At 33.9% G+C, this 11959-nt stretch overlaps 1 protein-coding gene and 1 pseudogene across 1 annotated transcript; one reads left to right on the forward strand and one right to left on the reverse strand.

The window, feature by feature from the left end:
- Positions 1-775: 775 nt before the first annotated feature.
- Positions 776-2735, reverse strand: LOC120133259 (annotated as a pseudogene).
- A 4862-nt stretch (positions 2736-7597) lies between these two features.
- Positions 7598-11813, forward strand: LOC120133279 (transmembrane 9 superfamily member 7-like). The gene is made up of 7 exons (XM_039149886.1): positions 7598-7914; positions 8883-9047; positions 9172-9281; positions 9458-9566; positions 9644-9756; positions 10182-10332; positions 10418-11813. The coding sequence occupies exons 1-7, from the start codon at positions 7813-7815 to the stop codon at positions 11573-11575; spliced, it is 1908 nt and encodes a 635-aa protein (XP_039005817.1). The 5' UTR covers positions 7598-7812; the 3' UTR covers positions 11576-11813.
- The last annotated feature ends 146 nt before the right edge of the window (positions 11814-11959 follow it).

The raw sequence follows: 11959 nt of genomic DNA on the forward strand, positions 1-11959 counted from the left end.
TCATATAAAAATGAGTCTCTACAATATATATATATATATATATATATAATTAAACTAAATAACTAGCCCAACTCTTCACACTTATCCGATCTTTAGTTTCTCTCTTCGGAATCCAACGCATTAATAATAATAATAATAATAATAATAATAATATCATCATCGTCGTCGTCGTAGTAAAATTAAGCTCTATTTTAAAAACTCTTGTTTTAGAATGGTATACTTTTTTAACAGATGCATTAATCAAGCAATTTAAGTTTTGAATTCATATTAATTAAGAGGCCGTTGAGGTTTCTCTCCCCAAATCCTTGACACGTAAAAGAGAAAATCCATGATTACAAGTCGAAAATCATAGCTGGTGTATGGAGAAAATATATGTACCAATTCTAATTTGTCTTAATCATAACAAATAAGATATAAACACAATATTCTCTCCAAATAAACGCTAACCCAATCATCGATTAAATAACATTTTAAAATAATAATAAAACTTATGAACTCGAACTGAAAAAACACCTAATTAATATGGTTAAACTAGAAGACTAAACCCACAATATTCAGTGTTTTATCCATCATGAAGTTGCTTTTCTTTTTCTTTGGGAGCTGATTTCATGAACATCGGTCACCCAGTATTAACAATATATAGCTTTATATATATAGTTAACCTTAGAGTTTTCTCGGCAGGTCAGCATTTATAAATTATATGAAGAACTAGAATATACTACCATTATATTTAAACAAAAAGGCCAAAATTGCATCATGGGCTAATTATATATGAATATCAAGAGCTGACATTGTATATCAGTAGCTTTAGAGGTCCTTCCCTTTAGAAAGATTGTAGCAAAGAGATTATAAAATTTAAGATATGTTTGAAGATAAGTTGAAATGAAAAAAGAAAGAAAAGTTGCCATATTACCTAACCTTGCCATGGTTTTTGAGACTGGTTGCGTTGCTCATGCGAAGTGTTGATGCAGTAATTACTCGGACCAGTGATGTCGAGAATATCGGTATGAGAGAAAGCTCTAAGACCCAATAAATCTCTTGTCAAGCCTTCACTCTGCGCGTTTGTCGTCGTTGTTTTTGGTGGTGGTGTAGTTGTTTTCGAGAATGAGTCGTTGATAGAACTCCCATCTATCTTTTTTGTGTTCAAGATGCCACCACCAAATTCAATATCATCAAAAGAATTAGTGGCGTCAAATCAAGTGCAGAAGACGAGGAATTAAACATGTCTTGGAGAAGGGAAGGAGTAACACCTGAGCCAACGTTGTCATGATGATCATCATCATCATCATCATCATCATCGCCTGCAATACCAGCAGGTTTACGGTTCCCGAAAGGAGCCAAGCCATGGATAAGCCCACCACTACTACCCACATCCAGTTCTTGTTCAGGTGAAGGCAAGTCGAGTCCAAAACAGGTGTTGTGTTGTTGTTACTTGTTAGTGCGAGCAGAATCAGCAGTCACGTGAGTCGGTTGGTGGGGTCTCATCAACGAGGCATCAACAGTAGCCGGTACTGTTGATGACCCCATTTTTTAGCTCATGGTCGAACCCATATGAGCTGCTTTCTGAAGCAATGCAGTGGCTGACATGTGAGGGTAAGGCACTGTCGTTTGATGGCATGGAGGAGGGAGAGTGGGGACAATATTGATGATCTAATCTCCAGGAGAATATTGATTATGAGGAGGAAAGATCTATAGGGTGCTGTGGGCCAGGACCAGCCCCGAACATTGCTTGGCTAGCCACCAGCCATGGAGGAATCTCTGCCCTTAGAGGAGTGAAACTTTGCTGCTCTTTCTTAAGTGAAAATGCATGGGGATTGAACTGGGGCACTTGTAAATTCATGTGAGACGAGGCTTCACCTTGCTGATGAGCGGAAAGAAGCGGGTTGATTGCTCTTGCATTCTCCACTGCCAAAGCTTCGCAGAATGCTCTGAGTGATGAAACTATCCCTCCTGTACAAGAATTCCCAGAAAAAAAGTTAAAATAAATAAATAAAAACAACAAAACAAAAACTAAACCAGTGATCATAAAGTGCTATGACAATGGCAGAAATACTTTTCTCTCCCTCTTTTCTGCATCCCGTTCATTTTATTTTTTTTCTTTTGCTGTGAAAACATAGGACAAACTGTCCACCCGGGCTAGTGCAGAAAATAAAACTTCAATGTGTACTCTCTCTCTCTCTCTCTCTCTGGTGAAAACTAGGAACTGCCAGATGTATATATTGCTATCAATTCTTCAAATGTAAAGTTTACGGTGAGAACCTTTTTTGTTTCAAAGCTATACTTGAGTGCACGCCACAATAAATGAAGATTTGATGATTGCTGTTGTATTTGAACCTTTGAATGGATATCATTATTGTGTTCATGGGGGGGAAGGAGGGATTAATTATTTATTATACCTGTAGAAGAGGGTTCCACAGTCACATCTATATTCTCTAGTGCCACAAATCTTCGAGTGAGCTTTCCAATCCGATTGAACTGCATACTTCTTCGAACAATTTTCGCATTTCCACTTCTTTTCGCCATGTTTACTCGAGAAGTGCTTCTTGATTCCAGTCAAGTCCCCGAACGTCCTCGACGGATCATGGTGAACGCAGTTTGCTTCCGGACAAACGGATCATGTGCCCTCTTCTATGAAGCTGAAGGTTCTGGTGGTGGTGGTGGAATAATAAGCCTTTCATCATCTTCTATTGCATGAACCACTGAACCAGACTTCCAGAAGTGGCATCATGCGCCATGGATCTTGCTTTTACATAAAAAAAAAAGTAGGGTACAAAAAGAAAATCCAAAACTAAGTGATAAAAGAGAAAGAATTAGCTAGGCTTAACATATATGAATGAAGACATACGATAATCTTCGTATTGGATTCAACCCAAGAGACAATGGTTGTTTTGTTGTTTAGAAATACTTTAAGAAGAAACAAATAGATCAAGTAATATATTGTAACTCATGTATATATATATTACTAGATATAGTGCTTGAGCAGATCCTCCATCTCTGTCCACTTTTAAGCTTCGTGTTTTTAATAAAAATAATCTAGCAATAACCACACAAATTTTGAACCCGATCAACTCACGAAACTCAGACAAAGAGAGGGAGAGACAGAGAAAGAGATGTGGATGAGGTGAAATCCCTCTTTAGTCCTCAAAACTGTCCGTAAACAAGAACCCAAAACCACAAGCCAAGGGGGTGGGGAACCCTCTGATGTTCCACTTTCTGTGTTTTCCTCTTTTCCCTTCACACTCCTTGCAATAATAATATTATATTTTATAAATTAATAAATAATTTTAAAATTATTAAAAATAACTCTCGTAATTAATTGAGGATTTCAAATTTGGCTATTTGCTTAATAAGAAGAGAAAAAATAAAAGAGAGGTGACATGTATTATACTATATATATATTGACATCATGATCATGGGGTAGTTGACCTTTTTCACGTTTACAGTGAAATGATTGATCCATTGATTAAATATATAAAAGAGGCATGGCTAAAGTATAGGCTATTTCCCTCTTGCTTTCATCTCTACTGTTTTAGAGTTCCATAACCATGACTATGGTTTACTATTTGTATATATATATATTGTGAAAGACTTGGCTTCATTCTCTGACATTTTTGCATGCTACACCAATTTCTCATTTAATAATAACAAGTATTAAGAACCCCTAGGTGTTAGGGGTTATATAAGTAGAAAAATGTGGACCAAACTCTATATTCCTAACTTAACTAGATTCTTAGGGTCCAGACCTATTTTCTGAATGAAACTATTTAGGTCAAGTTCGTTTCTAAGGAAATCAACTTTTAACATATTATTTTATCATTATAAAAAAGTTTATATGTATATATATAGATAGAAAAATTTTAAAATTAGTTACAATGAATATAATCTTACGAAATTCATTAAAAAACTGTCCTAATTTTCACTCAAAATACCATTTTAAAAGGCATTTTTTATATTCCTTAAAAATGATTTTTGATTAAAATCTAAACGAGATTTAACGGAATAATTTTGTCTAAATTTAAAATGTCACGAACTTAATATGGTGATTGGTGACATATATCCTAGATCCGTTTTGGTGGAGTCTTAAGTCTTGAATTAATATAGATAATTAGACTATGCTTCAAATTAAACCCCTTTTCCCCCTCCGGGTGCATTACATCCGAAAATGAACAAGAAAGATAAGAACAAATCCATTAATTGAAGTAAAAAAGGTAAACTAAAACAACAATTGTGGACAGCTCGAGATTATGGGTCCAAAACATTATTGTTAATTATTCTGTCCTTTCCCGTCCCATCACAAAAAAATTAAAAGATTTTAAATATATATATATTGATATTTCAGTAAAAATAAATTGATAACAAATAATAGAATCTGTGATATCAATTTCAAAATATTATTATTATTTTATTGTATCATAGTTTATTTAATAAAAAGTAAAAGTTCAGTAATTTACAAAACACAATAATTAATAAAATTAAGGGCAAAAAGATAAAGAGAAGTGATATTATATCTATTAAGTGATCATAGTGATAGAATAAATTGTTATTCTCTTTAGAAATTTTGAATTTAAACAATTGAATTTATAAGATGTGTGTACGTTGATAATGATAAAGAAATATTTTGAATAAATATTATCTCGTAATCACATCATACTATTCAAAATCTTTTTATAATTAGCTTCCTTAAATCTTAATTCAAAAATTAAGATATTTGTCTATTAAAAAAATGCATGGCTATTCTCACATTGTAAACTGTTAGATTGGGGAATATATTCATTTATAAAAACTACCTTTAACAATTTTCGATACATAAAAGATGCACACTGTATACTCACATGCATTAGAAAATGAAATTTCAGTTTTGAATAAATTTGTTTTCAAAATGGATTTTTGAGTATATTTGAATCGATAACCTTCGTTTTTTAGTAAATTTCAGTTTTTAAATATTTTAATTTTTAAGATTATATTATTACAATAATATCAATTCTCATTACAAAGGAAACAATTACTTCTGCAACGACTTTTTTTCTTCTAACAAGAGTACTAAACCCTTGAATTATATAACCCGAGCGTACAGATTCACGAGTGGAATAATAAGAAATTAAATATTCTATAAACAGAAAAGGGAGGGAGGCCCATGCTAAATGATTGAGAAATGCCTGCCCCTTTAGGAACCATGGCCATCACCCACGAAGAAAAAAATCCACAAGGCATATCAACACCCTAAAGTGGAATGGAAGATAAGATCAATCGTCTTCCTTTTTAGTCAGCGGTTCTGATATAAGGTCCATTGTGATCGCACTTTCACGGTATGCCTTTCAAGCACACTCGTGAAAGGAACAAACGGAGGACTAAGTTTGACCTACTAGTACACGTGGACTATGATAATTGGAAGAAGTTTGACAGACCCATGCAAATTGCGTCAGTTGAGACTTTTCCTCTCTCTATGTGATTCGTTTTCCATATTGTCTGACGTAAAAAATATAAATATTACCGCTTGGGTCCCACTGGGACACTGACAATCTACGATTGGCAGTGCCACTTACCTAAGTGCCAAAATCACCCTACAAGAACACAAAATTTTCTTTTCAACCACATGATAAATATTTATTCATTAGTAAATAAAGTACCCCTCCAATTCTATGTCGCAAAACAATAGTGTAATTTGTAGTAGCCATCGTTATCAGTTGGACCGCCCATTTGTGTTATTGATTTTAGAGCAATGTTATTATGATTTGATGGGTAAGTGATATATACATATATTGCAGTATAAGTTTCAAAGATTTGGTTAGTGGGTGTTGGTTTAACGAAGAGTTTGAGAATTTACCATGTTTAAAACCCCAGATTTTAATATCCATGTGTTTGGATTTTATTTTAGGTTCGCTTTTATGTGTAGGTCTTGTATTGATTCATTAATTGTAATTACAACTATAGTTTTGATAGCTTTTAAAAAATATTTAAATTTAAATAATTTAATATTCGTTTTATGTAAATATGGTGTATCCTGGATTATCTATTTTAGTATTTAAAGTTTTAGTTGAATTTAAAGCTTAGATATTAGTTCAATTGAAATTTGTAAAATTGTTTTTATTTATAAAGTGTATTGCTTACATTCATGAACCATTTATGTCCCACCTAGAATCATTTGATAATTTTTAAAATGAATTTGTTTACAAATTTTAATGTATTTTTTAATTGTATATGATGATTATAATATAATATATTTTTAAATCTTTTTTAACGATAAGTTGAGGTACATACACTATGTAAACTCAACTATTCAAACTCAAAACTTTTAGGAAATTAATGTCATTTAATTTAATAACATTGTTTTAATTCAAAAAGTTGTTTAAACTAAAATCTAAAATAAATAACTATATATTTATATGATTATAACAATAATTCAATTTTATTTATATTAATAAATAATTATTATAAAAAAGTATTGTTTTTCTAATTTATGAATACCTAAACAATTTTCAATAAATTTAATTAATCTTATTTAAAGAAAATAAATTATAAAAAATCATATAAAATAAGTATGGTTCACACTTTTACATGTGCGTATATCTGAAAATTTAATGATACTCCTCAATTAAAGAAAATATAGGGGGAAATTTAATGATACGTCGCAACCCACAACGGGAGATTCCCACAATTTTGTTGGAATAGGATGGAGGAGGGGGTGCTAATAATCGAGACACTTTTTGTTGGGGGTGAAGTAAACTATCTTATCTGCAACTTATTCAAAACAAGCTCATGCATGACATGTAGAATACAAGGTCTGGGGAAAAAAATAAAAACACAAAAATCTATTTCCAGGGAAAATTACTGGTTTCCCACTTTGCTTTTAAAGGGCTTCCAGAAAATCAATATATATATATATATATATATATATATATATATATATGCTTAAATGCCCTTCACCCAATGCCGATACGATGAGCGATTATCCATTATTTAAGCCTCCTTTTCTCTTTTCTAGTACTGCTTCAAAATTTTGAAGGATTAGAAGGGGGAAAACGTGATTTTCGATTTGAAAAGATTGGGGAAAACCTTTTTTTTGTTTTGTTTAGATTCCCCGTTTGTAAAGCGTTAATTGGCTGGGGAAGACGAAGCAAAAAGAGCCTACCACAATTTTCCTTTTTGTGCTTCTACATAAGAAGACGATGTCGTTTCTACGAGCGAGCGACTCAGCTTTGGACTGTATTAGTACGTTTGGGCTTAGAGGACAATGAAATTACAATGTTATTCGAATTTATCGAATAGACAACCAAATTTAAAAGCCGGGATTGATGTGCTATGTAGGCCCTTCTACTCCTTGCTTATCACCTAAGTTACTTTCTTTAACATTAATTACTGTTCTAAAACACTTATTTAAGGTTTCTTTAACATTCTTATATATGATTTTTTTAACAAAATTGTTGCCGCGTATTAATTTGTTATCAATTTAATTATAGAAAAACTAAAAAAAACATTATCTTTAAATTAGTAAAATTTACTAGGAGAGAATTATAGCAGTTAATTTTCTTAAGAAATGATGATGGAGTTTGAATTAGAATGCAGTTTGATTATCTTTATCTTGCCAGTTAAATGTCATTAGGAAGAACAATAAAGGTGCATTTCATTGCACGACTATTAAAGAGAAACCAAAATAATAATAGTAATTGGTAGAAGCTCTGGTGCAGGAGTATAGTAGTATGCTATCTTACGATCTTTGCTTGTTATAACAGTTTTATTATCCATCTCAAACCTCTTTCCAATTCTCAATCTCTCTTCTGAAGCGGTAACATTATCAATCGAAGAAGAAGAAAAATGGGTGTCCAAAGGAAGACCCTTTTCTTCGTTTTTCTGCTGTTGCCATACACTGCTCACTCCTTCTATCTACCCGGTGTTGCCCCTCGCGATTTCCAAAGGGTACCCTCTTTTTCTTTTCTCTACATCTCTATTGGATTATCTTAGCTTTCTTTAAACGTTCATTTTTGTGTTGATTTGAGGGTCGATGTTGATTTTTGCTGATGGGGATGGGACTTGATGGATCTAGTGTTTGATCTGATGTTTTGGTGATTCATTTCTTCTAGATCGGTTGTTTTAGGTTTGATCTTTCGTTTTACTGGTAAAGTCACATTTGCTTGTTCTCAATTTTGAATCTGAATGTTGGGTCAGTAATTGTGTAAGCTGAAGAAAGCATTTCAGTTAAGTGTGCCCGAGTTAAAGCTAAATTACTAAAGTGAAATTGAAGAGAAAACAAACATATATGCTTATGCCATTTGTTTATTCTTTTAATCTTAATGCTTAGAAAATCATATTTTGTTTAACCAATGATGGAATGTTAAATGTGTAATTGGCTGAATCGCGGTTGAAATGTTTTCCATATAGAGATTAGCTAACGTATTGGGTTTTTGAGCAATGTTAAACTTATTTTGGCTTTTAAGATGAAATCCCAATTGTGCTTTCTTGCATTAATAATTGTTCTAGTTCAATCTTCATATTTGAGTTGACCAGATGTATGATGCCCCCCTAAAGGACCATGTCTCCCGAGTCCTGATTGTGTAATATGAATAACAACAACTATGTGCAAACACCTATATTAATATGGTTTTAGATTCATAGTGTAACTCACAGCGATGTATTATTGTTTATGAATGTGGCTTATAGTTTTAGGCTAAAACTTTTAGCACTTTGAAGTTAGTAAATCTGGTACAATTTTACATGCTTCTCTAGGGTATATATTACCGAGCATTTATAGTTTCAGGGAAAAGGGATATGCGGAGTAAGTGTTTGGATTTCATTGTTCTCATTCTGAAGTTTTTAAAGATCTTTTTCTTACGGTTTTTGTCTCTTTTTTTGTTCTTAAGTTGTATTTTTTTTCTGATTCTGGACAGGGTGATCCCCTTTATGTGAAAGTGAACAAATTATCATCTACAAAGACTCAACTTCCGTATGAGTATTACTTCTTAAACTACTGTAAGCCATCCAAGATTTTGAACAGTGCCGAAAATTTGGGTGAGGTGTTACGTGGTGATCGCATAGAGAATTCTGTCTACACTGTGAGCATCATGACCTTTTGTGGTGTTATTTACTAGTAGTTGGTGATGGGTGGTATTTAATGAAAAGCTGTATAGATTATATCTGCGATTCTTATTTTATCGTTTATCATGTCTTTTGCTTTAGTTTGAGATGAGGGAGGATCTGCCTTGCAAAGCAGTATGTCGAATAAAACTTGATGCGGACTCTACAAAGAATTTCAAGGAAAAAATTGATGATGAATATCGAGTTAATATGTAAGTAACAAGTATGACACCAATGCTTCATGTTTCCTTGTTCCATAATCTTCATGGAGATGTTTTGTATGACTCCTTCTGTTTGTTTGCTTCCCCACCACTCTCCTCTCTCCCCATTTGTGGTTAATGCATTTGCAGTGTATGTTTATACTAAATTAACTGGATTTGATGGTCAGGATTCTCGACAATCTTCCGGTCGCTGTTCTTAGACAAAGAAGAGATGGAAGCCAGTCAACGACATATGAACACGGGTTCCGTGTGGGGTTCAAGGGGAATTATGCTGGGGTATGTTCAAGGAAGTTGGTATTGTCTTCAAAATTTATGTGTTTTTTTTAATCTTAGCAGTCTATACGCCTTTGCAGAGCAAGGAGGAGAAGTATTTCATCAACAACCACTTGAGCTTCCGGGTCATGTTTCACAGGGATTCTGTGACTGATGCTGCTAGAATTGTTGGATTTGAGGTTACTCCTAACAGGTTTTGTACCTATTTTTTTTCTTTTTGCTCTGTTTTCCCTTTTCCTTTTGCATTTAGTTGAACTGTGTTCATTATTATGGATGATATATGCCAAATGGTGTAATGCTATGTTACTTGATCTCTTTTATTTCCTTTTTGTTTCTGAATACATGTGGCCACTTAAAGTTCTCGAGTACTTGAGAATTCTTTTATGTGCTTTTTGATTTATTATTCCTCGGTTTCATCAAAATATAGTTGAAGTAGCAACTTGTACTGTCCTCAAGGAAAAAGAGGTATGGAAACCATATGAAATTTGTGTCATTCAACATTAGAAATAACCTATAAAAAATTAGAAACTAATATTTTTAGGATAAGGGTCAGTTTCTATTGGTTATTAAAGGACTTGCTTGTGTCATTGTTGTTCATTGTGTGGCTTTTATAAACAGCATTAATCATGAATACAAGGAATGGGATGAGAAGAATCCTCAGATAACAACATGCAATAAAGACACCAAAAATCTAGTTCCAGGTAGCACTGTTCCACAAGAAGTCCACCTAGGCAAGGAGGTTTTGTTCACATATGATGTAACTTTCAAGGTACTCTGCCTCCCTTTTCTCTTCTTATCATTAATCTTTTCGACTGTATATCCCAATGCATAGGTTAACTTGTGGTTTTTTGCAGGAGAGTGATATCAAATGGGCTTCTCGTTGGGACACATACCTTTTAATGAATGATGATCAAATCCACTGGTTCTCCATCATAAACTCACTGATGATCGTTCTCTTTCTATCTGGCATGGTAGCTATGATCATGATGAGAACATTGTATAAAGATATTTCGAACTACAACCAATTGGAAACCCAAGATGAGGCTCAGGAAGAAACAGGATGGAAACTTGTCCATGGAGATGTCTTTAGGGCTCCAATCAATTATGGTTTACTCTGCATTTATGTTGGTACAGGTGTCCAAATCTTTGCAATGACGCTTGTGACAATGATATTTGCATTGTTGGGCTTCTTATCACCATCCAATCGTGGAGGGCTTATGACTGCTATGGTTCTCTTGTGGGTTTTCATGGGAATATTCGCTGGTTACTCTTCTGCCCGTTTATACAAAATGTTCAAGGGCACAGAGTGGAAGAGAAATACTTTGAAAACAGCATTTATGTTTCCAGGTGTCCTATTTGTAATCTTCTTTGTGCTGAATGCTCTCATTTGGGGAGAGCAATCTTCTGGTGCAGTGCCATTTGGGACAATGATAGCTCTTGTTTGCTTATGGTTTGGTATATCAGTTCCATTGGTCTTTGTTGGCAGTTACTTGGGTTTCAAAAAGCCAGCCACGGAAGACCCTGTGAAGACCAACAAAATTCCCAGGCAGATACCAGAGCAGGCATGGTACATGAAGCCACTCTTCTCTATACTCATCGGAGGCATTCTTCCTTTTGGGGCAATTTTTATTGAGCTGTTCTTCATCTTGACATCGATATGGCTGAACCAATTCTATTACATCTTTGGCTTCCTTTTCATAGTGTTCGTCATTCTAATAATCACCTGTGCTGAGATAGCAATTGTGCTGTGCTACTTCCAGTTGTGCAGTGAAGACTACCATTGGTGGTGGAGATCTTACTTGACTGCCGGCTCCTCTGCACTTTACCTTTTACTGTACTCGGCTTTCTACTTCTTTACCAAGTTGGAGATCAAGAAGCTGGTTTCAGGCATCCTTTACTTTGGCTACATGGTAATTGTTTCATATGCCTTCTTTGTCCTGACAGGAACAATTGGTTTCTATGCTTGCTTTTGGTTTGTTAGAAAGATCTATTCCTCTGTGAAAATCGACTGAGATCAGAGGTGAGAACGTAGAAACACAATTAGACATATGCCACCATTTACAGGCCAGGCAAGACGAAAGCATGCTGCAGAGATTATTTCCGGAAACAGCATATGCTACAGAAAATTTTCATTTTCCTAGTCTCTACCGCCTCTCTTTATTTTTTGCTCATTTGAGGGTATCTTAGCTTGTTATATTGTCTAAACTGTTAAAACTTTGTAACCATACTCGTTCAAGTAGCTTCTGCGAGGAGTAAAATTTGTGATCTAGTCTTTAGATGTTTTGATAATTAATAATAATCTCAACGGAACAAATGGTAACTTTTATGTTCATTTTAAATACGTATGCGACACGTTAGATGTACTGTATCGTTTATTTCACTATTTCATATTGTTA

The sequence above is a fragment of the Hibiscus syriacus genome, unplaced genomic scaffold (assembly GCF_006381635.1).
Source record: "Hibiscus syriacus cultivar Baekdansim isolate YM2019G1 unplaced genomic scaffold, ASM638163v2 tig00110578_pilon, whole genome shotgun sequence".
Classification (NCBI taxonomy): Eukaryota; Viridiplantae; Streptophyta; class Magnoliopsida; order Malvales; family Malvaceae; genus Hibiscus; species Hibiscus syriacus.